We start from the raw sequence: 27043 nt of genomic DNA, 5'->3' as shown, positions 1-27043 counted from the left end.
GTACGATTAGGTGTGTATGTACAGTGAATAATAGATACGAGGACTGCTGGGTATTAAGGGTTTATATAGCCACCCTAGGTCTAGTGTCGGCTCTAGAACCGATGCTGCATGCCAAAATACTCGCTAGCGAAACCTGCGTCCTCTCTCCACTCTTTGATAGTTCCCGTTCTGAACCCGCCTTTGAGGGGTAGCTGTTGGCACCATGTACCCCGCCATGCTCCCAGGTACAGGGCCAATTTCTGCCTTGGCGCGCCAAGACCTGGTACACCCATGAATCGATTGCTATACTTACTCTTGGGTTACTTATGCTCAACGAGAGCTAGAGCTAGAAACTGTTGGCAGTCGTATGCATTCATTATGGCACTACAATTATTCCTGTGAGCGTCTACAAACAGATGTTTGACAGAATCCGGTCAACGTCGTATTCGGCGTTGAGTTATTATAGTAACGCTGACCAGTTTCTGTCAAAACACCTGATTGTAGACGCTTACAAGAACGATTGCAGTGCCGAATAGAGCTTGTACCACCTGTCAGCAGCTTCTCTCGTCGAGGATAAATCGATTCAAGAGTTGGACTAGTTCAATTGCAAAGCACGGTTCCCTGCAATCCGACCATTACTGCCAGTTCTACTGCGCGTCTGCTCAGCCCAGTCCTGCTGGCAGCTACTGATGTGGTTCCAGAACCCATATTGGCAAGATGGATTTCGGTCCTGCTTCTCTTCGGCGTGTCTTGACGAGGATGAGTTTTTGCGCAACAGAAGATTGGGCAGTTGGCCCTAAATAGCGCGGGGTCGCGGACTGGCTCCACGCTGCTTTCTAGGTAACCTGGCCCGCTAATCGTGCTAGTGCGCCATAGCTACTCTTTCGACGCTGCGGTCCAACGAAGAATTCAGGACCGGAAACAGCCCGTGAAACTCTTCGAGCTGGTGCAGCAAAAAGAGTAAAGTAGAGTATACCGGTGTATGTCTGGTCCCATTGCGAATGCATCGGAAACGGTCCAGTCGGAGACTACGGTCGGGCGAATCAGAACAGTTGGTTCCGCCTCCACGTCGCTTTGTTGCACACAACTCGGCGGGAATTGGAGGGACTCGACGCGCCTCGTGTGAGCCAGCGAGTGCGCCACGACCAATAATGGAGCACAACAGTATCGGCGCCTGGTTGGTGTCCGCGTTCGCTCCAAGACTACTGAGCTGGCTCTCCTCATTTGGACCGGCGGCGCCATTAGTAGCTCTCTACCCTGATGTCTACATCTGCCCTATGGGTCGTATGAGCAGTATGGCGGTATGTAGTTACGGCGTGGCAAGCGGATATCGAGGACATATCACACGTCCACAACTTAAATAATGACTCTCGAGGAGGCCGTAGTAAAGAATTTGACGAGTGTGAATGACCAGGCACGACCGTGAAAGCGCACTTCTACCGCCACCAGCACTGGAAGCATTCGGTACTCCTGGCTATGGCCCAGGCCTGTTTTCCGACGTCCGCTGGTAGTGCCGGTAAGCGGTACAAACGTTGCGAGGGCCGTTTCTGCAGTACATGCTCTAATATGGTAGGTCGTCTATGGTATGTACGTCTGTACACCATAACTACTGTTGATGGATCCTCTGCCGTGCAACAGGGAGCGCAGAGCACTCATCCGCCCCGCGATGGAGTTGCCGAAGGATCGGCGACAAAGTTGTCGATGGGGTGCAATGAGCGTCTCGCCTCTCCCATGTGCAATGCGGTGGCTGGTGACGCCAATGACTTCGAAGTTGCAGGTGCAGCGATAGGAACTGGCATGGTAGCAACGGCCGGTGCCTCGCAGCCCACGGCACTAGAACCCGATCTCTCCCTATATCCTGAATCCGACGCGTCTGGCTTGAGCAATGGCGATACCATCAGCTCGCACCAGGAAATGGAGGGGTTGTATGACCGAGACGGGCACGCTGGGGATTCCTCAGCAGAGATGTCAAATATGCCCCTGACGGTCCTAGCACAGAAAACGGATGCAGGCGGCGCCGCTGCAGAAGGACCTCGAGGCCCTCAGCCTCGATGTGGGAGTCCTTTCGTCGGTGATTCTGCTCGGGCAGCGTCTCTTTGCGCCAAGACCTACTCCGTGTGCAAGGCACAGGCCGGCTTCGACGCCGAGCGCAACGCCAAGTGCGACAACGACCGTGCGCAGTGCCTCAACACTGGCTCTGCCGTCGCCTAAATTCCCTAACCGATTCGGAATCGCCAAGCCTTGGGTCGGTCTCCCGAAGCTTCGGAAGGCTTCGCCTGAGCGACAAGTAACGAAAACACGAGGTGGTGTTGTTTTGAGAGGTATCTCTCGAATCCATCACAGTAGGGGGCGGGCTGCTCGCTGAAAGTAGTAGATAGCCACTTTACATATCAATCCAATCATGATTATGGTCCAAATCTCTTTGTTCTTTTCAATGTGGATGTTCATATGGCCAATATTCGCCAATCATCTGTTGTAAATTGGGTAGTCGTTCACAGAGCCTCGATTCTTGGAACGCTTTTCGCAAGCCTTGAAGTCATGAGGTTATGATAGCTTGTTTTAAGTTAATTTTTATGACTAATTCGTGCGCTGAGTGTTTTAATTCCTGCTGCACACAATGAATCAGAGAAAGGCAGAAGAAAAAAGTACAGAGCCTCGAATGACGTCTTCTGGGGATTGGAGCTGTGGATATCCCGCCAGGCCCCGATGGGCAATAGACCAACAGACCTCAGGAGTAGGCCGTCTCGCTCAGGGTCTCCGCGAGCCTTGGCAACTCTATTAAAGCTCCATCTGACAAGTTGGGATTGAAACGACTCCAGCCCAGTTCTGACTCGTGGCTGGTTCAGGTCTGTGTCGCGGTGGAGAGCATGACTCGATGGTGATTGGCTGGCACTCCCCGGATCTCAGAGTCTTCGGGCCCCGAGAAAGCCTTTTTCTGGGTGCTATGGGTCCATCGGACAGCACCTCTGGCACCCTAGCGGTCTGCCTCGCGCATCCTTATTTGTCATGCCTGTGCTAGGTATCTCATTCACTGGTCTCAACCCGCCGAGAGAGGTAGGAGGATAATTCCCGACTCCCCTATGGCTTGTCTTTGCTGATATTCTCCTATGCAATTCGAGGTCATTTCTGCCGGTCCTTTTTTGTGGCAACATGTTCTCGTATTCCTTGGCCAACAGGACAAAGCTTGTACCCTTTGTCGAGGGCGATCGTAGTCATGAGCTGTCAAGCGAGGCCACATGCACAAGTCAAGCCGATCCCGCATTCGATGTATCGCCCGACACCGATGTTTGCCAATTCGCCTTGTCTCCAGAGCCTATTCAGGAGGAGAAGGAGGAGCCGACACAGCCGGGTGCTATGGTTGGTAAAAAGAGCAATTCGTCCGGAGATCTGAGAATTCCGCCTCCACCGGAGGCCAAGAAGAAAAAGTACACCCGGGCCTTCAGCCATCGGGCCCGCACAGGCTGCATGACTTGGTAGGTGTGGCCTAGCAGCGGTCTTGCATGGAGACACACTTGGCTAACAACATCCCGTACAGCAGGTAACCACTCTTCCCCTCTCACCATCCTACCATCTTTCCCCTGTTGACAACGTATGTTTCCAAGTCATCTTTGCTGACAACGTCATCGTTGGCACAGAATCCGCCACAAGAAATGTGACGAAGAAAAGCCCATCTGTCATCGCTGCGCCACTGCCAACGTGGTGTGCGACGGCTATCCGTCGGACCCGCAGACGTCCAAGTCCAAGGCGGAAGGAGGCTCGGCACTTCTGCAGGCGGTGGCGAAGTCCGCCGGCTCCAGCAGGCCGTCAAACAGCAGTCGGAGCAGCCCGTCGGCGGAACAACCCCCTCTTGGGCATCAACCCTGTCGTCTTTAAGTCCGCCACCGAGGCACGCTACTTCCACCACTTTCGTGTCTGCACCCGTTTCGGGCTCGCCGACTCGGCCGGCCTAGTGGAGTTCTGGGATGCCTATGCACTACCCATAGCACACCAGGAAGATTACCTGCGGCAGACGATTGCGGCAGTCGGCGCCGCCCACCAGCTCTTCGTCATACGATCCTATACGGCATCTAACCTGACGACGTGGGATACCGAGCAGGAGAATGCCGCGATACAGCAGTACAATAGAGCCATCTCCAGCCTGGTGAGGGCCATGTCATCGCAAAACCCGGTCACTTCGTCTTATGGCGCGCTGCTCTGCTGCCTCATGTTTGTGATCTTTGAAAGTCTGTTGGGCTGTTACTCGGAGTCCATCAAGCACATCCAGTCGGGCTTCCAACTCCTTGCCTCCATGAACGCCGCCGGCAAGATCGGCGACGTTGGCCTCTGGCAGCAGGTGTACGACATGTTCGCCCGCCTCGGGCTCGAGTTCTCGGTCTTCATGGACGCGCCGCTGACGCCAGCCCTGCCCAGCAACACCCCTGTCGCCATGGTCTCCGAAGCTCGGCAGCCCTTCCACGGCCTGAACGAAGCGCTGTACGCGCTCCGGGCATTGGACATTGGCCACTTCATAGCGCTCCACGAGGCAGAACAGCAACACCTGATACGCACATCACAGCCCCCAACGCCAGAGGATAAGATAGTCCGGGTGGATCCATATGCGCAAGAGCTTCCGCGCGGCATATCGAGGTCTCCTGTGCCCTGCTCGGCCACCACCACGACGTTTCGGCCCCTCTGGGAAGAGCAATGGAATGGTCGGTTCTACGCGTGGAAGCGACGCTTCGAGCTCACGGTGAAGCGTTTGCCGCCCGCTGAGGACCTGCCGGAGAGCGACCGCAGCATGCTGGCCCGGCTCCGCCTACAGCAGAGCTTCTGGGAGATAGCGGTGGAGCTGTCCAAGAACGGGGGCAATGCGGCCGGCATGTCACGCGAGACGTGCGAGGAGTGCCTGCAGCGCGCCGAGAGCCTCGCGGCGCCCTTCCTCGCGCAGAACAAGCCCACCTTCTCGATTGACGGCGACCTCATCTCGGACCTGTCCTTCATCATCAGCGTGTGCCGGGACCCGAGCCAGCGGGGAGCGAGCGATGCGGCTACTGCGTTCGCTCAACCGCCGCGAGGGAATCTGGGATAGCCGCGAAATCGCTGAGATGCACGAGTTCTCCATCTCACTCGGCGTCGCTGAACTCTGGGGTGGGGACGAGGAGCTCGGCTGCTCCGTCCCTGCCTTCATGCGCTCCCTTGCCCGAATGTCGCAGCAGGCCTACACACCGCGCGCCAGCCTAGTCTCCATGGCCGACTTTCGGGGCACCAGCAGTAGCAGTGCGGCCACTTCAATTCCCGATTGCGAAGAGACCTATGCTGTGTAACTACTGATGATTGCCATTTGGTGAAGAATTTTATGACCTCTCCATCTCCCCACCCAAAGGATAGCCCAAAGCAACTTTCCAGCTCCATGTCGCCCTCGATGCTATAATACTCCGCATCGGCATCCGCGGGGTCGGCCGTGGGGCTGCACGCAATTTCTTCCACGCCCGCGTTCCCCGCGAGTTCTAGCAGGCGAGGGTCTATTAGCCCACATTGTGTCGTCTCTACGGCTTCTTCTCCGGGGCCCTGGTGACGCTCGCCGGACTCGCTTGCAGGGCCCCCTGGCGTCCCGTCTTTATTGTGGATGCCCTCGGGCAGCACCGACACCATGTCTGGGGGCTCCTGAACGCTCCCGTACGTGGTCGCGCTGGCCCCAACCCTTGGCCGCTTCCTTGGAGACGCGCAGGCGTCTGCGCCATCACCTGCCGACCAGCGCTTGCCCAACCCCGGGCTCGCGGTCTCGGTCGTCTACTTAGGCCTTCTCTCGTGTGCTTTCAGATGTTGGTTGCGATGATAGCGACGGCTAAAGCCCTTTACCCCAGGTGTGGATTCGTGTCGATTGCAGCCTGTATAGGTGCAATAGAAGAGCCCATTAGAAGCGCCACTGATTTCTGGCTCGAGCTCTCCACGCTCTCTTCGCTCGTGTATTATTAGGTGTTCCGCGAACTCAGAGTACACTTCGAAGGCCGTAGGCTTAGCTACGGTTCTATATCGATCGCAGCCTGGATGTAGGCAATAGAGGGCACCAGTAGTATCTTTTACGTGCGTCTGTAAGTGTTGTCGAAGGTTCCAGACACAGCCAAAGCCCTTGGACTCGGATACATATTGATGACGCCCACAGCTTACAAAGGGGCAATACAAGCCATCAAAACTGGCAGTTTTGAGACGATTCTTGTGCGTGTCCAGGTGGCGACCATCCGGAGCCAAAATGCCGTTGATGTTCGAAGTCAAGCCCAAGAGAACACACACTATCATCGCAACTGGAGCATCCTCGGGCCTCGTAAGAAACGACCCCTCCTACTCCTCCCAACCCCACACTTTCCCGGATGCACCGTTCCCTTCCCTTCCCGCCCAGTTTCGCCAGCTCGCAATCCCATCTTAGTTTACCTGTATCTTCCAGCCAAGGGAATTAGCTGACAGATTTGGTGGGGCGTTTGTTTCGCGCCATGTAGGGTTTCGAATTCATCAAGCAGCTCTTTGAGGAGTCCGGGAAAGAGACCGCGTACCATTCCATCATCGGCGCCCGGGACGTGCAGGGCGCGATGGCGAGGTTCGCTGAGCTGCAGTACGACAACAGACACCACCGCACCATCGTGCTGCGGCTCGAGTTGACCGACCTCATGAGCGTGCACCAGTTTGCCGAGAATGCGATGGCCCGGGTGTTCGACCTCACACCCGTAAACTACTTATTCTTGAACGCCGGCATGGCGAAGGAAGTCGGACCTTCGTCGCACAAGTCCCAGTGGTGCGATATACAGGTCATGAACCAATTATGTCAGTGAATATTTCTTCTTGGACTCGTCGCAAAATCCCCGGTGGAGCGACGCTGACAAGTGGAATACGATTTGGGGACGTGCAGCACACTATCTGATGCATCTGCTCCGCAACAAGCTGGTTGCCTCCAAGAGCCGCATTGTGGTTGTCTCTAGTGGCGGCACCAGAAGAGGCGATCCAGGTAAGCTTCTCGCTGCTGCGATAGCATCGCCCCATTGAATAAGGCGCTGAGGCACTCTGTTCTACGCTCCGTCTAGCGCGTGCAGAGGCATCACTCCTGGCTGGCTCTGGAGCCGATGGGTTCACCGTGTACGTTGACTCGAAGCTCACGCAGCTCATGAACGCTCACTGGTGGCGCCGGCAGCTTGCCGGGAGCTGCACTGTGGTGGCGGTCTCGCCGGGGCTTATTCCCGACACGGGCATCTTTCGGAACTACGATCAGGAGAAGAGGCCCACCATGGCGTCTACGGATGCCAAGACGGTCGAGGAGGGTAAGTCGCCAATGGCTCGGGTGCTCTCTGCGCTCCACCCTCTGTCTTCTTCTGCATTATGTACTTTTGAATTACCCCGCAATTCCCAGTATCTCATCACTACGGAGTATCTTTCAGCAGTATGGCTAACAATCAGGTTTTTGTTACGCGAAACAGGAGCCAAGAGCTTGTTGCGGGCATTCACCTGTACCGATATGCCCGAGGACCCAGACCGGATCTTCTTGACAAGCTGGGAGGAATGGTGGGAGACGAGTGAGATCCAGAACTCCTTGGACAAGGAGCTTCAAAATAAGTGGAGCCCAAGTAAGCAGGACATCAGGAAGGACTAGGGCACTTCCTAAGTCTTTTGGAATGAGGGGCGACGAAGCGACCAGCAGACATGCAAATCAGGAGGATGGCTGGCATAATTCTTTTTCTTTCTTTTCATGGTATCCATTCCATGAACTACATACACACCAAACACGGCGCTTATTCTGTACATTAAGCAAGTAGGTTCCATCCAGGTTGACGCAACCCAGCGAATCGGGTAGCATGACCCCTCTTTAGCAGCTAGCTGAATAAGATATCCATCCACAAGGCCCTTTTCGTCTGGACCTTTCATCCCAGGTATCGCCTCTTCATGTCTCCGGATACGGGCTGCAACTGAGTATTCCGCCCCTGTCTCTCGGGCCAGATCTCCGGCCACCGCGCGGAAACCGTCTTGTAGATGCGCCCGCTGCGTGGGTCGGTAGGTAGGGCCGCTTGGAGCAGCATCTTCCACACCTACATAGTGGCAACTCTTGTCGCCCCATCTCTTGTGGCTGAAAACGTCCAGGATGGCGATGGAGATCTTCCTCGAGGATGATGGGATGTTATGGGTATCAACTCATCAGTATCTCGATTGTGTACGAGATGAAATCTCAATTGATCCCTTGATGGGTCGCGCCCGCAGAACGTCATCAATGCCGCATCTCGCAATACACAATCCATCCGTGATTTTGACTTTTAGCGATGAAGGCGACCGTCGAGCTTTTGATTGATCAACGCTCTTTGCTCAGCAGGGCCACAGGCTCTGGAGTTCCATCACCGTCAGCCATGGTGGCGCGCTGTTGCCTTCAGACAATTCGGTTGGTCTCGAAGCTATTGACTACTCAAGCGCTGTTCGATTTTGTGTGCTGTGGTGAAGTACGGCTAGTCCGTGGCAGCCAGCACCGGCGCGTCGTACTCGGGCTGGGAGTGAATCTTCCAATGGGATCTAGGGGGTGAGACTCGCCGTTCACTCATTCTAGCGCGGAGCCGATGTCGCGACACCGAGTCGCAAAAGAAGTTGACAATTGTGGCCGATCATCATAACCATGTCTGCTCACCCTGCTAGTGTACTCGTAGAGCTCCCCTAGACCTCGTGGGAGCCTGCGTATTCTTGTCCGTAGCTCCCGCATGCCATCCCCCTTCTCGTGCTTGTCCATGGCCGTCGCAATGGTCAGTTCGGTCCACGGAAACACGCCGTTGGCCGCGCCGACGATGTCGTGGACGCATTGGTGCAGCAACCGCGAGTCCAGGCCCCGCATCTCTCGGAACGCCTCGTGCGACGCGAGCTGGTCCAGCGCGAACTTGCGCATCGCGGGGCCCCTCAGCTCCGGCATCTGCAGGGAGGGCTGGCCCTCGAACACCGCCGAGAGGGCGGATGAAGGTGGGGTCGAGACGCAGCATTTAGCGTTCGTCCACCTGGCTTCCGTGATCTCGCACATTAGTTTGCCGACGAGGTCGCTGTCGGCACCGCCGTAGTCCCAAGGCACTACAGCTGCCAGTACCCAGCTAAAGTAGGCTGCTTCCTCCGTGTGGACGAGAATATCATAGATGGAACCAGGTGTAGGGCCCTTTCTCAGTCGGTCAAGGCACTCGTAGACTGTTCCCCAGTTGGATATATCAGGATAAGGTGCATTGCTGCTGCCCGGGTCCATGAACACGGTATGGTAAAGCCCAAGGGTGTCGATACGTTCCAGAGCGTCTTTGGGGTGTTCGCCTGCCAAAACGAGTTAGCCAAGTATGCAACACAATTAACGCTGGCCGGGTTACCTTTCAGCATTTTCTCTACTTCCATACCCACCCTTTCGCGGCTAATCTTGAGACGCAGTGCCTGCAAAACCTTGCTGTTGCCCATCATCTTTTCGGCATCAGGATCGATGGTGAACTGCAGCCGGCTGGCAAATCTAATCAATCGCAACACACGCAGAGGGTCATCCATGAATGTCTGTAGGGGATCCAGCGGGGTTTTAATCAGCTTGTTTCCCATATCGCCAAACCCCCCGTGAAATCCTCGACCTTGCCCGTGTTGAGATTATAAAAGAGAGCATTCACTGTGGCATCTCGCCGTAATGCATCCTCTTCTGCAGTGCCAAACCCCACCTGAGGGTTCCGGCTATCGCCACTGTAAGTCTCCTTGCGTAGGTTGACGAAGTCGACATCGAAGTCAAAGAGCTTGATGGTCGTAGTCTCAAGATGCTTTGACTTCTCCGGATTTGCAGCAATTTTGTGCAGGTTGCCGATATCTGTGGAAGTCACACCATGCTTCTTAACCATATCAGGGTTCTTGCACAGAGCTACAATCTCGGCGCTGAAATGCGCACCGGTCGTGACGTTTATGGCGGTATCGATGTCGTGAGACTGGATGTCCAAGAGCTTGTCTCGAACCCAACCCCCAGCCCAACGCAAAATAACAGCGTCTCTCCCTCCCTGCGTCTCGTCAACATGGCGCGCGACCTCGAGAAGGAGAGACTTTAGCCTCTCTTCTTGGGGCGTCAACTGAATGGTTGTGGCTGCGGTTGGTTCCGACATCTTCCGTATCTGAGGTGAGCGGCTAGCGAAGTGTTCCTTTTCTGAAGTGTCTGGATTTCTTTTGGACATGAGGGATTGCGAGAAGGGACGACAGATAAAGTATGAGTGACGTGGTCTAAGTACGGACAGAAACAGCGAGTGGATGGTTTGGTATCGTAACAAGGAAGGCTTCATGGGCTTTTCTCTGGTAACTCAGATCATGGGAGTCATACGGTGGTTGAGATGAAACTTGGAGGTCCAAATATCACAATTCACTTCAGTAAACGAAGCAATAACAATTGGATCAACAATGTATTCAATTGAGAGTCACAGAACAGAATCGTTTGCCTCGTCTTGAGATGCGTCGCTTCACTGTACGTACGTCTTTGCGTCTCTATTGTTGAGCTGATGCACCTTCTGCCGCCGCAAAGCTTGGGCCAAACCGTCCGTGAACACCTGATACAAGCTGGCAAAAGCCGAATTGAAGGCGTTGCCAACTGTTTGCATTTGGCCATGGGGAAAAAAGCCTGCCCCGCCCCCACATGCCCACTCGATGAGCCCTTACACCAGCGAGATAAGCTTGAAAGGTCGGGGCTGGGAAACAGAGCTACTAAAGCTCATCCCGGGTGCCATCTCGATTGACGATGGACTGTCTTAGACGTAAGAAGAGGCTTGCTTCACTCATTCTATGGGGTTTTGTCGGCTCTCTTTTTCCACGGCATCCGGGATGGATATTCAATGCCCACGCTTAAATGCAGTGCCCGATTCCGTCATTACATCTTGAACGGCTGAGCGTCTGAGGTTGTTCAAGAAGCCAACCGCATCTGCGCTCTCCGTTTCTCGAATCTTGATATCACCGCACCAGTGATGATTTGACATGCAAGGTCCACAATGAGGGCTGTGCACGTCTTGGTGGCTTAGACTCGGCATGAGGATAGCATTTACAATACGCACAGGAAAGCCCTTGGTGCAACCTTTGCACAGAGGAGAACACTTTTAGCCGCGCCGACACCCTTACGAGACACTACCGTGTCTGCCACACTGACAACAAATTCGCTATCAAGCGCCAAAGACGTGAGACTCGTGTTTCCGAGCCCGTGGGAAATGCAAGGGGCGTGACAAGGGCAATAAGGGCTTGGGTTGTATTCAGCGAATAATTGACTTTGAACCCATTGGCCAGAACGGCGTGCCACGGGTAAGATTAATACTGGATACTCTAGGCACACGGAAATGCCGCTTCTTAAGGGATTTAGACTTATTCTTGAATTTGGTAGCGGCTGACGCTTCGGCTCGTATGCCCTGAAGTCTAGCATTTCGCGGTGGTTTGGATAAAGCGGGGCAGTGCTAGCTGTGAGCACTGGCTTGGGCCTGGGGTTTCTAGACTCAATTGAGAGCCATAGTAGCCAATCGTTCTTCTTACCCGAGTCGCCATCGAACCCCATGGGTATGGCTGGAAGTAAGTGTACTTTCATCGATACCCAGAATTCCACCGATAAGACTATACACTACGGTGCGGGATAAACGCAAAGGTGTCAGAAGATCCGCCTTCCAAGCGATGAGTGAGTGATGTAGCAATATCTGGCACCACACCCAGCTCCGACTCCGAGGTTCATGGAACACAGAACACGTACATGGAAATATTCTATGTATTGAAGAAATGATCGATGCAATTGGTTCCAAGCTATCCTATATTTACTTACAGATAAGCGAGCGATATACACCGCAACAGTTGAGTTCATAAGAACAACCGTCTCGTGAAACATTGAAACGCCTATTTGATGAGCTCACGTAAACAATGATGGGCTCTTTAGTCATATCGGAGAAGCACTGGGCCGATGATGATGTTACGCAAAGGACTCGCCGTGCTCACTTGTAGCCATCTGTTCCTTGAACACGACGAAGCTGTCTGGCCTCACCGATATGGAATGGGTCCCGTATTCGACGAGAAACAGCGCTAACTCCTTATTAGGCGCGGAATTGGGCCTTCCAGTTAGGAAGTATTGGTCCATCGCTTACACTTGTGACCAGAGGCGGAAGTCCGTTCGAAGCACAACTTGCAAGCATAGCCACGTGGTGGAAGGGTCAAAGCGGCAGCATCGGACTGAGAGCAAACGTTGAGCGGAGGAGCTAAGGGGAGCCGGCACCGAATGCGGCGGCCAGGCGCATGCCATTTTAGATCTTTGACGCTTCTCGTGAGCAAGCGACTCATCTACAGCCGCCGCCAGTTCCGGAATTCCGGAATTCCTACCGCGTGGGGGATGTAACCGCGTTTTGGGATCGGGGTTCTGGCTTAGCGGTATTATCCAGCAGACGGAGCGTCACGGCTGGTCCTACGCTGCATCCATCCGAGAACCAGACCCGCAGTAACAAGGTCGAACGGGGCTAGGACCATGTTCTGAATTGGCCACCTTAGGGGAACGGAGAGGCTTGAGAAACGAAACCTGAGAAGATCGGGCACAAGAAGCCGAACCGCTATGGGAGCAAGCAACATAAAGTTATACCTAGTATAATCCTCGGCCCTGAGCTGGCTCTGGCGGCAGACGTTCAAAACATGTGCCGTCCAACTATCTACACCCTAACAAGACAGTGCTGTATATAATGTTGGAAGGACAGATGCATTCCGGCTCTGTGGGTCGTGCTGCCTCATTTGTTTAAGACGGTACTGATCGCCTTGAATTTGTCTACAGCTTCCATGGGAATGGTGGAAAATCCAGAAAGCACCAGTCACGGAAGCCTCCATATGCTCCGCCCTGTTCGATATTGAGGTCCATGGCATGTGGAAAAGGAATACCGTGTTCGGGCTAACGTAGATTCTGTATCCCAGAGAAGAAAGGCTTTGTTTCGATTCTATTCATATCAGGAGCTCAACATACTGCAAGAGCACAGACTATTGATATGTCATCCCTGCCACATAAGGCGGGGCTGACACTTCGACCAACCTCCTCTGCTGCCTTACAATGTCCAGTCCAATCAAATGCTAGCTGGAGAAAATTGGGCACATGAAGCCAGAGGCCTCTCCATTCCATTGGTGTACATACACCTAAGGTTCTTCGCTAAGAGAATCAGTATTCAGGGCGCCGTAGGCGGCTCAGTCAGCATTGCTAAAACTAGCATTACTACCAGCATCTGGTTCGTACCGTGTTCGGTAGATGATACATACATCCACTAACTTCTCAACTTGCTTGGAAGTCCTCGACCTCGTTTGTTACCGTAGATAACTCACTGGAATTTGTTCCCACAACGTTCGGAATTCAAACCAATTCAAACATGAAGCGTTTGGCTCAGGGCACTATATCGAAAGGATTCTCCTGCGGAACACTTGTTGATCGACTGGCGCTGAGTAAAAAGACGACAAGGAATGAGGGGCAATTGTAGTGCAAAGCCGACGTATTGCATTAAAAAGCGGGGATCGGTGCCATCGACGCTCCGGTTCCCCTCCTGCGACTCCTGCTTGAATGTCTTTTGGTACAGGGTTCTATCCATTAACGTGTTGATTCTACGATACTGACCATAAGTGCCATAAGTGATTCTATGTAGGCAGCATTATGGACGGTCTCGTGTTGTGAGCAGTGAACGGAAGGTCTACTATTGTTTCGAGAGTAAGCTTGAAGCTGAGCCAATGGCTGATCCGCTCAGTGTTAGCTCCGCACTGCTAGCCATTATCACGGCTACGGCGACGGCAACTAAGACGCTACATGAGACCATTCAAACGTTTAAGAACCACCAACGATGCATCCGGCAGCTTCTGGACGAGCTTGCTGGCCTGGCTGGCGTTCTAGACAGCTTAAGAGCTTCTGCTGTCCAGGGTGATGACATTTTCGAACCACTGAAGCTTCCTCTGCTCCAATGCTCGCGAGCTTGCAGCGAGTTCAGGGAGCTTGTCCTCAGGTGTAACAAGCATGCTGGCGGATCCAGAACGAGTTTTCGCGACTGGGCTAGGCTGAGATATATGGATGCCGATATCCAGAGTTTCGCGAGTATGCTAGCCGGGTATAAATCCACGATCGCCATCGCGGTAGCCGATGCAAACCTGTAAGAAGCGACTCTAGCCCATAGATTGCCTGCTAATGCCTACCTAGCCGCTCGACGACTGTGACTCTGCGGGTATTGAATGAATACAAGGATATGATCCAAAGCACCACGCAGGATCTCGAGGACCACTTGGAGGACATCAGCGACCGGCTCAAATATCTCGATGTGGCATCGCCCAGTTCTAACGAAGCTACCGACCTGGATCTCCAACGAATCCAGAACGAGATAAATAGCACTGAACAGTGCCTCCAGATCTGCGCGAACGTGTTGGTCCATATCAATAGCATGCATCTTCAGCCATTTCCACAGCTGGTGCAGGGAAACACGCAGTTCTCAGCAGAACAATTTCCCCGGTCGTATGCGATCACACTCAACACATTGCAGGGGTGTTCCGAAATGCTGAATGACACCGTGTCAAAACTCCACGAGCATCAAAAAACGACGCAAGACCTGCCCAGTAGGGACGAGTTCTATCGTCTATCCACAACCTCCGCGGACGAAATCCAGCGTCTCCGAGGCGAACTTGACAGCACCAGAAAGCGATTGGCTGTTTGTCAGGAGGCCTCAGATAGAGCATCTACCGACCGCATCCACATGGTTGAGGATATCACGATGGGCCACGATGGACAACAGCTTTTTGTGTCTACACTTGGAGATCTCTTCAACGTAAAGAGAGCGACTGCGGGGGACAGGGCGATACAGTTTGTTGGTTCTATCTCCGACGAATCATTGAAATACCTCCTCGAAGCGCAGAAGCAGCCAAGGCAATAGCGGATATATATAAGAAACCGCGTTCCATCACATAGTGCCCGCCACAGTGAAGCAGATCTTCCGTATCAATCTTAACGCGGTTTGTGACCACTCTTGTTCTCTTTTTGCCCTCCTAGCATATACCCGGACCCATACGCATCCCGAAAGCCTGCTGTCTCGCCATTTGTTGCGGTCGGACTGGGAGCCGGTGTGCGCTGGCTGAGGAGGGCTGTGACCTTCTGGATCGTTTGATCCTCCCACGATCCTACGCATTGCCATGAATGGTCCCCGCCTTCAACTTGCTTTGCATTATAAAGGTGGTCTTTCGTTGATACAAGGAGCTGGACGCCGTGGACGCCGGTCTTCATGCCATCGATGTGATGTGTCGGGTGTGAGGATGGTCGAGCCGATGGGGCCGCAGATGCGTCGGCACTCTCGCGTATCGAGTCCGACTTTTCGGATGCAGGAGTCGACTCCGCATGAGTCTTTGGGCTTTCGTTATCTGTGCCCATTGTGCGGTTGTCATATGACTAATGTTTGCGATCGTGGGTGTTATTAAGAGTGACAGAAGGTTCGACGGGCATGGTCGCGCCAACCCCGCATAGGACAGGTCGGTACACATGACAGGCAGCGGTTAACGCTTAAATTTGGTTAAATTTAGTGGGTTGGTTACTCAGGCCATGATCAGCCATGCGCTCAACTAGAGAAAACAACCGAATGCACAAAATGGACGGCGTCTGATTGACAAGTTGTCAAGGGACGACACACCAAGAAACTATGACGATCCAGACGAATGACTCTCGTTCCAACATTGTGTTGATCGCCACATGATGTTCCATGATACAGGATCACCTGAATCTGTGTATCCTAGATCTTACACAATTGGGTTTCCCCTTGGTACCCCCGCCGCATTGACCCATCTTTAACCTCACGCTCCTTAAAGCTCGCCTTACCGCACACCAGCCCCCCCATGGCTGCTAATCTTTATCTTTGGCCGTCGATCTAACATAGCAATTGCGCAGTCCCAATCACTTCCTCAAAGATGATCCAGTCGACGAACAACCTGTTCATCAAAGGCTGCCTAGAGCCATTGATGGAAAACCTTGTCTAGCGAGCCATCAGGGCAAGCCGAGGCAGCGTCTGTGTACTTCTCGTCCATGATCTCCGTAAATCTGGAATGGTCTTCTCAACCCAGATTTTGCGAATGTCTTCTGCCGTTGGATCCCCAGATCTAAGGTCAGACCCGAGGTGCTTGCCAGCAATCTTCGCTGCCGTATCAAGGAGCCCGAGCCCTAGGAGAACCACGCCGATAGAATAGATAGCATCCACCTTGGAGAGCTGGAGGCCTGCGTCCGAAGTGGCCATGGCTTTTGGATGCCGGTAGAACTTATCACCAAGCTCCGTGTCGACACCTTCCGTTTACGCTCTGTACAGTTGGGCATCTCCGAAGCCCATCAGATACGGCAAGCTTGCAGTCAGACTGTCCTTACTATCGCCAAAGGATATTACATTCTCACACCGGAAAGCCTTGAGTAAAATAGCGGCATGGTGAAGGTGCATGAGTGCATTGGCGAGCATGTGAGCCATGCTGAGGCGCTTGAGAACTGGGAATTGACCGTTTAGCCGTTCCACACTGTCAGCTGCCCCATCCTGTCGAGTGAAAGTTTCTGAAGCGAGAAATACTGGTGATTGTTGGTGCGGTATACAATGCTGTATGCCTCAGCAGCGGATTGGGCTTCACACAAGGCACCACCCCTGCACTGAAGCGTTCTCAGAGCTGCCTCTGATCCTCCAGCAACAGCACTTCCTCGATAAAGACGATTTCATTTTGGCAAGAAGCGGTATAGCTCGCCGTGACGACGTCTGCGTACTTAGTTTCTGCCTAGCTCTCCCTCCCTGAATGAAAACTACTGCACCTGACCGTTCGTGAGACGTTTGACTTCGCCTTGCAATTGGCCAATAATCGATACGTGCCCGTGAATTAATTGAGTTATTATTGCCCTAGCTACTGCGTTCGCCTGTAAGTACCTTCACTGCACGTTGCTGACTGAATCTAACATAGCATAAGACCGTAACTGAAGTATCCAATTCTACCATCCTGGGGAAAGCGGGGCTACCCCGCCAAAGAAGCTACCGAAGAAGCTACCAAAACTACCCCGCCAAACCGAAGAAGCTACCCCGCGCAGCGGATGTACGTGTTGCGTCAAATGGGACAATGGAATTATGTAACAGATCAGCATGCACATGAGGCATGCGATACAGTCTCTTGGGACCGGCCTTCTTGTGGCCTATGAATCTTACTCTCGGATCTCAGAGAGCGCCCGCATACAAGCAAACCAGGGCTTCGTTATTCCAGGACTGCGCGTTCCGCAGATATTCAAGGCACGCGTTGAACTGACGACCGTTGCCGACGCGGAGGTTCCCATTGACCAGGAGAAACTCGCTGTCTTTGTCAAAACCGACGGAGAACCCTTGTTCTGTGGCTAGGATCACGCACATGAGGTCCCAGCAGGGTTTGCCGGTTGTCGGGCTGATGATGTCTGGCAGGGCTATGAGGTCCTGCCTGGCGGAATCTTCTGCCCACTTCACGTGGAAGATCATGACTCTGGTCGCCGTTTCGTGCGCTCCTGTGCTCGTGTAATCTTGCCTTGCACTTGGAGATGATGTAGCGTCGTGCAGGCGAGCGCCACCATATTCGTCAGTGCTGTCGATAATCGAATCTGGCGTGATTTCTCTCTGCGAGGCAGAGCCTTGCCCGAGATCGTCGGAGGTGGGACTAGATAAACGTTCATAGGGCTGTTCAATATATTGGTCAACGACTTGCTGGCTTAGGGCTTGAGGGAGGGACACTCCTGTCGTTGAGTCCAGTGGTAACGGTCGCCTGGTTCCAAGGCCTAGGCGCTGTTCAATCTCGTGTTTCGCAGCAACTTCCAGCGTACCACTGAGCTCGTTTATCATCTTCTTATACTGTTTGTATATCTTGGAGCTGGAGTATGGAGGAGGTATCCAGTTTGGGTACAGCTTCTGGTGGCAAGCCGAGACTCCAAAGTTTAGCGAATGGCGTTGTAGGAACTTGTAGCATAAAAAGCACGACTTTTTGCTCACCCCGATGAACCGCGTACGGGGCATCTTGTCCGGGTTGTGATCGTAAAAATTAATCAGTTGCAATTCGGCGTGGACAGTCAGATCGCAGCGGCTGTTCTTACAAAAACGTTTCTCCGGCTCGCTTGCGTTCCAATGTCGGCCCAAGCGCATCATCGCTTCTTCGGGCTTATCGCCAATGCTGCGGCGGAGGGTGGCCTCTGGATTATTATCCTCTGTCAAAAGCGTATGTCGTTGTTTAGGTGGTGCCACAAGTGCTTCGACCTTCATAGGGCAGAAAGAGCGGCTGCCAACGGCAAAGTTGGGAAGCACCTTGCTGGCAACCCCATAGCGCCCTAGCTTGTAGATGTTGAGAACCCAAGCTGGCACAGACAGGTTCTGAGCTCTGAAGGCAGCCTCGATGAACCGACTGTAGATCCATTTCGCATCGGCAGCCCACTGGATGTGTCCCAGGATTTGCTCGAGACTTGAATCGGAGTCTTCCTGAGCTCTGCTTATGTTGCCCACTATCGCGCTAGTGCGCCATTGCTACTTCTTCTGACTTGACACCAACAATAGGTCAACAGGGAAGCCAGGATCGGAATCAGCCCACGAGAGTCTTCGAGCTTTCCTCGGATGCAGCAAAAGGAGAATACGCTGCTGAATGGTTCAGGCTCCGAGGTGACTGGCCCTCTAGGCCGGAACGGTATAAGCGGAGCGGTGGGAACATCAAGCTCTAATCCTGCGCACCAGAACAGGTATAGGCTGCATCACAAGCTGTCCGCCCGGCGTCCATTCCCGTCTCTTGGTGCCACTTGCGCGACGGTTCCGATTCTGCATCATCACACTAAGGGCCAGCAGAACTGAGGACCGGAAACAGCCCGTGAGACTCTTCGAGCTTAAGCAGCAAAAGGCACCACTGCATGTTACTGGATGATTCTGGTTCCATTCGAAATCGGCGCACCACTTGGAAAAGAGTACAATGGGCGTGCGGACCAGAATGGTTGTTTCGGCCTCCCAGCATCATTTCTGCGCACTACTTACTCTGTGGGGATTAGAGAGGCTCGAAAGTGCCTCGTGTGAGCCAGCAAGTGCGCCACGGCCAATAATGGGGCACGAGAGTTCCAACGCCTATTTGGTGTCCCCATTCGCCATTCCAAGTCTGCTGCTGTTCGCTGGCTTTCCTCATTTGGACCGGCAACGCCATCAGCAGCTCTACATCCTGAGGTCTACATCTGCGCTACCGCAGCTTAACTAATTTACACTCCTGTACGTTAGAAAGGGTACACGCAGCATGGTGCCCATAATTCGAATGCAGAGCTTGGTAAGATACCTTTGCACCGGCTACGAAGAAGCACTTCCTAATCGAGAAATTGTTCGCTTCGCAAATTGGGCTGCGTGTAAGTCGCACGCCAGCACTGCACTGGTCTCTCTTTGACAACCATACCTTGAGGTACGAAGCCAATAGGGCAATCAGTAGCTTCAAGTAGCGTGGTCTGGAACAGATGCAGACAACATACTTCATTGCCTTCTGATACTGGAAGGTACGAATCAGTAGAGCAGCATTGAAGATTTGGGTACAATGAGCGCATGCTACTATTTAAGTATCCGAGAGAACAACCAGATGCGTTTCGGCTGCTTGTCGTGAACGGGACCGGACTAGCCAAACCAAAGAGCCACAGAAGCAACTCGGCAGCTTACTAGGGACTACATAAAACCACTACAACCACTTGGCGGACACAGATTGAACACTCATTGGCTCACCAGGTGGGGCTTGGGGCCAACTGAAATCAAGCTAACTTCATGCTCCGCCCACTTTGTTGGACTTTCCTGCTGTTATGAAGACCACCGTGCTTCCTGTCCCTAGTGACCCAAACTGTCGGGACACATTCCTCGCCTCGGAATGCGGAGCAACCGCCAATCACCGACACTGCAGTAATGGACATGCATCACCGAGACGAGATGCAGCGGCTTGGTCAATCTACTCCATCCGACGGAGCTGAGGATTGTGACACGGTTCATTGAGCTGACGGGTTACACCGAAAGGACTACATCATCGACGACAGTTCAGTGTGACGAACTGGTGGCTATGGTGGCCATGTCTGTCGTAGCTCTTCAAAGCTGGTTTTGCACAGGCCTGCGCTTCGAAATTCCTATCCGGGAGGCACGGAACCTCGCGCCGATTGCCAACGCTAGCAGGGCGGATTGACGAGGATTGCTATTGCGAACTGCTAGTTAGGGGTGTGCGGCGATCCAACTTTTGCTCGGTCCGAACGAAGGCGCGTTTAACGGGGTCTGGGTTACCCCTCTTCCTACTGATTGTGGTGAGCGCTTATGCCGCGCTAGCAGATACTGCGGCTATTTGGGAAGGTTTTGGGAAGTTGGTTCGCGAAAATCAAGGATAGGATGCATAACGATCGGTGGGATCGCTGCTGATGTCCTGTCTTCACGGCGGCCTCGTATCCGGTCTTGCCCAGGGTGCTTTGCAGAGCAGAGCGGATGTGCTCTGGGAGTATGTTGACGCCAGACGCGGTGCTTCGGGACTTTTCGAGACGTAGGCACATTGCAGAAGTTCGCTTACCTGTGTTTTTTTCCAGATCGAGAGGTGTATCCTTCGCAGGTTTGTACTGCCTTGGATTGGCCCATGATGGGTCGCTCATCTGAACCCTGAAAGTTTTATGGAGAGCTGCTCGATGTAAAATTCCAGCATTGCGGAAATAAACCTGCAGCATACTGTCTGACGCAGACTTTACACAGGCCCCTTGTTGCGCAGTAATGCACATGTCTTGACTCTTTCGTAGAATCAGCGCATTTATGACAGGCGCATGTCAACAGACGCATCAGTGCGGCCCCTAAGCTTTGCTTCAATGCAGGTATGCTTAAAATAGCCAAATGCATGCACTCTTTGGCCGATTTATGAGTGAAGTAACACCTTAACCTTATGATGTGACGTGATCAGAGTGCACTTGCGCATCATTTCTTAAATCAGGGGACGACGGGCTTTGCGCAGTGGCAAACCCATGGGTTTGTTTTGCTGTTCTATCCACATTCATCGGTTCGCTAGTACCACTCTTTACCTCTGCCTCTGCCGCTGCTTGCTGCTACTGCTGCTACTACTACTCCTACCAACTACGACAAACACTGACTTGTACCCTGTTTTTTATTTCGACTATTTTTGAGTGGAAATAATCAAGTCCCACGTCAGTTAAGGGGGGGTTTGTTGGTTTTCCCTGTATCTTCCCCATCAACTTTACCTTCAACTAACATTGCCATATCGCACTTCCTCCATCCGCACGCCGGCTCCTCAAACCCCTCTTTTATTCCTCTATGCCGCCAAATAATTCTCCCTTCATTTCCAGCATATGGCTATTCTGCCCTAATCGTCAATAGCCTCTACACTCCATCCTTAACTCAACGCGATTTCTCTTTCCTCTTATTTGCATTAACATTGCCATTCTGCACATAATTCACCATGGCGGAATTCATACGCGTCCAGATCTTCGGTACCACCTTCGAGATCACCGTAAGGTATGCGAAATCGACTCTAATCAAATCCTGCACACGCGCGCCATGCTAACATATTCTTAGGTACTTGGACTTGCAGCCTGTAGGCATGGGTGCCTTTGGTCTTGTCTGGTAAGTCCCTGCTGTCCATCTATGTCGTGGATCTTTTCCTGTATCTATTTTCTCCTCCGAATTTTCCGTGGTGGTGGTGCAGTATCTGGCATTGCGGGGGAGAATATACTAATTTGGTGCATTCATTGTTGTACAGCTCAGCCAAAGATCAACTCACGGGGCAGAATGTCGCCGTCAAGAAGATCATGCAGCCTTTCAGCACCCCTGTTCTGGCCAAGCGAACATACCGAGAGTTGAAACTATTGAACCACTTGAGGCACGAGAACGTCATCTCTCTTGACGACATCTTCATCCCTCCCCTTGAGGACATGTGTGCCTCCCATCCCCAACGCTTGGCCGTCGCTGCAGTTGGACAAAAACTAATCAGACGATAGCTACTTCGTTACCGAGTTGCTTGGTACCGATCTACACCGCCTGCTTACCTCGAGACCGCTGGAGAAGCAATTCATCCAATACTTTCTTTACCAGATCATGGTTGGTGATGCTGCCTATCGTCTGTTGTTTGTTGCCCATACTGACGGGGGGTTCTCCATCTTGCAGCGTGGTCTAAAGTACGTTCACTCGGCGGGTGTCGTCCACCGCGACTTGAAACCTAGCAATATCCTCGTCAACGAAAACTGTGATTTGAGGATCTGCGATTTCGGACTGGCCCGGATTCAGGACCCTCAGATGACTGGTTACGTCTCCACACGATACTACCGAGCTCCCGAAATTATGCTCACCTGGCAAAAGTACGGAATTGAGGTCGACATTTGGAGTGCTGGATGCATCTTCGACGAGATGTTGGAGGGCAAAACCGCTTTTCCCTGACAAGGATCACGTCAACCAATTCTCCTCCATTACTGAACTTCTGGGTACTCCCCGGATGATGTTATCGACACCATTGCGAGCGAAAACACTCTAAGGTTCGTAAAGTCTCTGCCGAGGCGTGAAAGGCGACCTCTCAAGAACAAATTCAAGAGCGCAGACCCTGCTGCGATCGATCTCCTCGAGCGGATGCTGGTGTTCGACCCTAAGAAGCGAATCACGGCGGCTGGAGCTCTGGCACACGAGTACCTTGCTCCATACCATGATCCTACCGACGAGCCCGTTGCCGAGAAGAAGTTTAACTGGAGTTTCAACGATGCAGACCTGCCCGTTGATACATGGAGGACTATGATGTGAGTATTTAGCGCCCCCCCACTATTAAAACATTACTCATACAAGGCAACAGGTACTCGGAGATGCTTGATTGCCACAACATGAAATCAAACAACCCGCCAACCGTCGGCCCCGAGCATTTCAATGGACAGTAGACATAACGATGGTATAAGTCAATTCGTCTCCCAAGACTTCGTGTTCGTGCTGGCACAGCATCCAGGATGTCGAAATCTGTCGCAGTAGCGCAGCTCCAGCAGGGCCTCGCAGGTGTGGAGAAGACATTGAACGGTCTAGATCCGGAGGACGGCTTGCAATCTCTTGATGGAGAGTCTCGTTCGGATATCTCAAGCGTTCATAAAGACTGTCAAATCATGATAGTTGGAAATCGATCCTCGGGATATATTCAGTCGGCCACAACTGGGCACACGGAAGTGGTCAAGCATGAAGCCAGAGTTCCCGCTGCTCCGTTTCACACACTAGACAGTGGTGGGGTTAAGAATGGTATTCCTCCATCGAAGCGGCCCCTGAACTCCTCCACCGCCTTACAGACTTCCAGGGTACCAGAGCGGACCGAAACAGCCACCATCTCACTTCCCAGCGCGGTATTGTCAACACTAAGGCATAGTTGGCTACGCGAACTGCTCTGTGGCCCAGATGTAACAGACAGGAATGGCGCAGCAGAATTAGCAGTAATAGTTGGGTTGCGGGGAATCATACACTGAAGAATGACAACTGGTGCGGGCTACGTAGGACAGTCTGTACCATTTATGGGACGCTTTGCAGAGAATTCCGACGAGCTGAAGCTGGCAAGGGTTTTAGCTGGTTGCGGCAGCAAGACATCACGAATCAATCGTATTACACCCGGCAGTCTGGGTACGCTACGTTAAGTGCCTAGAGATACGGAAAACTACGAAACAGAACATCAGCAGGGGAGATTCGGCGTACAGTGACCCCGTGCTACTCCGAGGCTACGTACCAGTACGACCAGATGCATTTCGGCTGTCCGTCGAACGCTGGCAATATATCGTGAAAATTGAACTAGCTCAAACAAGGAAAAAAGACATTTGCCAAACACATGCGACCGTCGGCTCTCATTCAGATTGTTAGGCCGAGTAACTTCCAACTGCCACTGTAGACGCTGACTGCTAGCAAACATTGCTATTCTTGTTAAGCGCTGAAGCTGGCATGTATATTCTTGACCTCTGTGAAGCAGGAAAGGCTCGATGATGAACTTCATTGGTCCCGACGATCTGGAAGACTGAATCACATGCATCCTACACGATTTGGGTTTAGAGATGGTAGTGTTCAAGAGCTCGAGTAAGGCATGCTTTGATTCAGCACGTACTTTTGCTAGGTTAATTGTTGGGTGCACTTTTCACCGAAGACCGCATATATAAGCTTGCCTTGACTGTGCACCGCATTGAAGTTCGTCCCTTACTGGATGAAGCCTTTCAAGCACGCTTCTGTTGCTGGGCTACGCGACGTATTACCTTAAGAGTCATGGTACGATTATCCAAAGCCCGAGAAATACTCGTCGCAGATACATCTACTTCAAACTCTTTACTAATAAAATCCATCATCTCACGCCGGTCCATGTCAGGCTCTTTCGCAATCTGATGGCAAAGTGCTATCTCCATAGTGGGAGTAATCTTGTGGTCGGGGCCAGGACGGTTGGAAGGCGTCGTTGTCGTTCCGTATCGTGCGTGCGTCGATCGCGCTCCGGGCCTGCGCGGCGGCTGCAGGGGAGGGCTTCTACTTTTTCGTCATTCGTCGACCCTTGAGTAATCATGGAAAGTAGTTGGTGGTGTCGAGATTTCGATAGTCGGGGGGCCATCTTGATGGTCTTATTCGGGGGCTTGTCAGAAACGAAATGTGAAGGATCGCAGGTTGGAATGGCGAGATAAGAGGGCCGCAGTTAGGCTATTAATCGAAGTCACAGTGCCCGTGGACCGACGGTTTCCTCTCTTTTAGTGGCAGCAGGTCGAACTTTTAGTGGGTGGCCCGCTGAACCACGGTGGCTAAGTGCCTAGACATAGACAGTGCTTTCCACTACTTTGGTTATCTGGTCGAGCCAAACTCTGTTATGACGACGTATTCCATGTTGAACCGCGCAATGTCGAAAAAGAAATTCATTTAGCTCGATACCAGCCAGTAGCCAAAATGACTTTTCGATTCGACCACCACGCCCTGTATCCGCCCCTTCGCAGTCGGTCGCAGCATTTACCACGCCATGATGCTGACTGGACGGCGTTGCTTACAAGATCGCGCGCCGCAGTAATGTCAGCCGCATTAGGCTGGCGCCTACAGCATCTGGCAATCTCGAGACTCGACACAACCGACGAGTTCGCTACCCTAACGATAACGCCAAAAGCATCGCAAGAATCAATTATCATACCTGAGATTCTGGCCTAGACCGACGTCGTACCAATATGAACCCGATGAACTCGAGCAACAGTCCTAGTTCGCTTCTGAGGATCCTCTCGCTCTGTACGTCTCCGGTGTTCGTATGCGATGCACTGTCTAACAGCCCAAGATGGCGGCGGCTTCCGTAGGAAGTCCAGCCTCCTAGTGCTGGAGAACATCATGGAGCGCACTCGTGGATTAAAAGGCCTCGGCCATATCCCTAGGCCATGCGAATACTTCGACCTAATCGGCGGCACGGGCACAGGCGGGTATGCTTTCTGTTTTTTTGTTCGTCTGTCTTATTTACTAACAACTCGATCAGGATCATTGTCATTAGGTTTAGGAAACTAGGAATTACGGTCGACGAATGCACACGAGCGGACGAGAAAGTCGGCCGGGCCGCCTTCACCCGAGCCGGACGCTCTACCGATCGCCCCGCCGAAAGGTGCCTTCTCTGCCACAGCCCTCAAGTGTGCGATTAAACAAGTCGTTCGAGAACACTGTACGGAACCAGCGTGCGTAACGCAGCGAATTCAAGGTCGACTAACCGCCGATAGCTGCCCTCATGACGATCGACGGTTGCGTAACGGAACATGCACGAAGACGTATGCTATTACATTGTACTAGGCGGTGGCACCACAGCAGGCAATGCTAACCTCCCGCAGTGCTATCCTAGCAATCGCGAAAGCGAGCGTGGATACGGGCCTACTCTCTTTACGGCATATAACAACTCATCCACGACTTTTTAAGACTGTATAATCTGGTATGGGCAGCATGTTTCAAGTTCATTAAACTTGGTAGAAATCGGGTTAAGTTTTTCGACGCAAGATTTGGATACAACAGTCAATGTGAAGTTCTTATTAACAAGGTCTAGAAACAGTTTCTTGGCCGCAGCCAGTTCCACGCCTTAAGAACCAATACAAGGCTCAAAGACATCGTTAACATTAAAGACTGACGATTACCTTATATATCGAAAGACCTTGGAAGCCTTAGAATATGACATCTTCTCCCAAGGTCATCAATCCACAATATTGATTGAGAACCCCCAATCCAAACCGTCGATACCCCCCTCCGGCGATGTTCTGCGGCCGATGAACAGTACGAATACTGTAAGCCAGTACCTGTTCATACTGTCTCCGATGCTGTCTCCGATGCTGTCTCCGATGCTGTCTCCGATGCTGTCTCCGATGCTGTCTCCGATGCTGTCTCCGATGCTGTCTCCGATACTATCTCCGATGCTGTCCTCTTCGCAATTATCGCGACAGTAGACACTTGAACAGACTCCTCACTTTCCTCATCAAAGGTAATGAAGTCTATGTTAAGCCCATTCGAGTCGTGGAGTTAGAATTGATATTCCGTGTTGTCGCCTTCTACCAGATGACATCTGATGGTAGGGTTTACAATTTCCTAAACTGTGGTCTTCACAGTTCGCTCGTCAAATTAAAGATCCCGAAAAGCATCGTGCTCGCCGAGAAAGTCATTCGAAAATACGACAAGTCCTGTGTAAGCCATCCAAGACCACGATGGGACTGGTGGCTGGTATTCAATTTTGCTTGATAACTGCCCAGTTGCTCTGCGCCAGAGGAGGGTTCTGTGATACCACTCAATGATACCATGGTGAACGCAGCACCCCCTTAACACTTTTTCGACACGATCTAGCAACCCCGAAATAGCGATAGCTCTATCTAACGGCTTCGTAATACCACGCCGAGAGTAATTCTCTAACATGGACTTTAAGAAGCCCCAGGTGGGAGAGTATCCTGACCTTTTAAGTCGACTAGGGAATGCAGAGTTGAGCTGCAAGAATCTGGTAGCATGGTTGTTACTAATAGACAATTAATCAGTCAAAATTTCATAAGATACCTTGACCGCATTCCCCGTACACGTGCGTACGAATAAAGTGAATAGTGTGCGGCGAAAGAAACCTCTGTTGCATGGCCCAT

General features: G+C 52.5%; 12 protein-coding genes across 12 annotated transcripts; 5 read left to right on the top strand and 7 right to left on the bottom strand.

Moving 5' to 3' along the window:
- Window positions 1–3129: 3129 nt before the first annotated feature.
- Window positions 3130–5047, top strand: PG998_014202 (uncharacterized protein; the record flags this gene model as incomplete). The annotated part of the gene is given in 3 exon segments (XM_066881018.1): window positions 3130–3404; window positions 3615–3793; window positions 3804–5047. 3 exon segments carry the CDS (start codon window positions 3130–3132, stop codon window positions 5045–5047), a joined length of 1698 nt encoding a protein of 565 aa, XP_066723870.1.
- Window positions 5048–5081: 34 nt separating this feature from the next.
- Window positions 5082–5610, bottom strand: PG998_014201 (uncharacterized protein; the record flags this gene model as incomplete). The annotated part of the gene is made up of 2 exons (XM_066881017.1): window positions 5082–5176; window positions 5358–5610. 2 exons carry the CDS (start codon window positions 5608–5610, stop codon window positions 5082–5084), a joined length of 348 nt encoding a protein of 115 aa, XP_066723869.1.
- Window positions 5611–6184: 574 nt separating this feature from the next.
- On the top strand, window positions 6185–7606 carry PG998_014200 (uncharacterized protein). Its single transcript, XM_066881016.1, has 5 exons — window positions 6185–6280; window positions 6453–6774; window positions 6860–6955; window positions 7032–7265; window positions 7422–7606. Exons 1-5 carry the CDS (start codon window positions 6209–6211, stop codon window positions 7592–7594), a joined length of 897 nt encoding a protein of 298 aa, XP_066723868.1. The 5' UTR covers window positions 6185–6208; the 3' UTR covers window positions 7595–7606.
- Window positions 7607–8435: 829 nt separating this feature from the next.
- On the bottom strand, window positions 8436–9537 carry PG998_014199 (uncharacterized protein; the record flags this gene model as incomplete). Its single annotated transcript, XM_066881015.1, has 3 exons — window positions 8436–8474; window positions 8612–9267; window positions 9321–9537. The coding sequence occupies 3 exons, from the start codon at window positions 9535–9537 to the stop codon at window positions 8436–8438; spliced, it is 912 nt and encodes a 303-aa protein (XP_066723867.1).
- On the bottom strand, window positions 9522–10079 carry PG998_014198 (uncharacterized protein; the record flags this gene model as incomplete). The annotated part of the gene is made up of 1 exon (XM_066881014.1): window positions 9522–10079. One exon carries the CDS (start codon window positions 10077–10079, stop codon window positions 9522–9524), a length of 558 nt encoding a protein of 185 aa, XP_066723866.1.
- Window positions 10080–13677: 3598 nt separating this feature from the next.
- Window positions 13678–14861, top strand: PG998_014197 (uncharacterized protein; the record flags this gene model as incomplete). Its single annotated transcript, XM_066881013.1, has 2 exons — window positions 13678–14090; window positions 14138–14861. 2 exons carry the CDS (start codon window positions 13678–13680, stop codon window positions 14859–14861), a joined length of 1137 nt encoding a protein of 378 aa, XP_066723865.1.
- A 71-nt stretch (window positions 14862–14932) lies between these two features.
- Window positions 14933–15352, bottom strand: PG998_014196 (uncharacterized protein; the record flags this gene model as incomplete). The annotated part of the gene is made up of 1 exon (XM_066881012.1): window positions 14933–15352. The coding sequence occupies one exon, from the start codon at window positions 15350–15352 to the stop codon at window positions 14933–14935; it is 420 nt and encodes a 139-aa protein (XP_066723864.1).
- A 595-nt stretch (window positions 15353–15947) lies between these two features.
- Window positions 15948–16205, bottom strand: PG998_014195 (uncharacterized protein; the record flags this gene model as incomplete). Its single annotated transcript, XM_066881011.1, has 1 exon — window positions 15948–16205. One exon carries the CDS (start codon window positions 16203–16205, stop codon window positions 15948–15950), a length of 258 nt encoding a protein of 85 aa, XP_066723863.1.
- Window positions 16206–17150: 945 nt separating this feature from the next.
- PG998_014194 (uncharacterized protein) lies at window positions 17151–20021 on the bottom strand (the record flags this gene model as incomplete). Its single annotated transcript, XM_066881010.1, has 2 exons — window positions 17151–18448; window positions 20003–20021. The coding sequence occupies 2 exons, from the start codon at window positions 20019–20021 to the stop codon at window positions 17151–17153; spliced, it is 1317 nt and encodes a 438-aa protein (XP_066723862.1).
- A 1372-nt stretch (window positions 20022–21393) lies between these two features.
- PG998_014193 (mitogen-activated protein kinase HOG1) lies at window positions 21394–22852 on the top strand (the record flags this gene model as incomplete). The annotated part of the gene is made up of 6 exons (XM_066881009.1): window positions 21394–21449; window positions 21510–21557; window positions 21694–21867; window positions 21932–22301; window positions 22473–22717; window positions 22771–22852. 6 exons carry the CDS (start codon window positions 21394–21396, stop codon window positions 22850–22852), a joined length of 975 nt encoding a protein of 324 aa, XP_066723861.1.
- Window positions 22853–25126: 2274 nt separating this feature from the next.
- Window positions 25127–26376, top strand: PG998_014192 (FabD/lysophospholipase-like protein; the record flags this gene model as incomplete). Its single annotated transcript, XM_066881008.1, has 4 exons — window positions 25127–25184; window positions 25225–25369; window positions 25423–25570; window positions 26200–26376. The coding sequence occupies 4 exons, from the start codon at window positions 25127–25129 to the stop codon at window positions 26374–26376; spliced, it is 528 nt and encodes a 175-aa protein (XP_066723860.1).
- A 164-nt stretch (window positions 26377–26540) lies between these two features.
- On the bottom strand, window positions 26541–27043 carry PG998_014191 (HET-domain-containing protein; the record flags this gene model as incomplete). Its single annotated transcript, XM_066881007.1, has 2 exons — window positions 26541–26925; window positions 26964–27043. 2 exons carry the CDS (start codon window positions 27041–27043, stop codon window positions 26541–26543), a joined length of 465 nt encoding a protein of 154 aa, XP_066723859.1.

This window comes from Apiospora kogelbergensis (genome assembly GCF_038363985.1).
Source record: "Apiospora kogelbergensis strain CBS 113332 chromosome Unknown utg000010l_segment0_segment0, whole genome shotgun sequence".
In the NCBI taxonomy this organism is placed as follows: domain Eukaryota; kingdom Fungi; phylum Ascomycota; class Sordariomycetes; order Amphisphaeriales; family Apiosporaceae; genus Apiospora; species Apiospora kogelbergensis.
Note: the sequence above shows the minus strand (reverse complement) of the source record. Positions and strands in the feature narration are given on the sequence as shown.

What these genes read in the sequence shown, in the direction of transcription:
- PG998_014200 (XM_066881016.1), top strand. Translation starts at nt 6,209, where the DNA reads ATGCCGTTGATGTTCGAAGTCAAGCCCAAGAGAACACACACTATCATC. An exon ending in ACAGGTCATGAACCAATTAT is followed by an intron (nt 6,775 to 6,859) that starts GTCAGTGAATAT and finishes GGGGACGTGCAG; the next exon opens with CACACTATCTGATGCATCTG. An exon ending in TGCCAAGACGGTCGAGGAGG is followed by an intron (nt 7,266 to 7,421) that starts GTAAGTCGCCAA and finishes TACGCGAAACAG; the next exon opens with GAGCCAAGAGCTTGTTGCGG.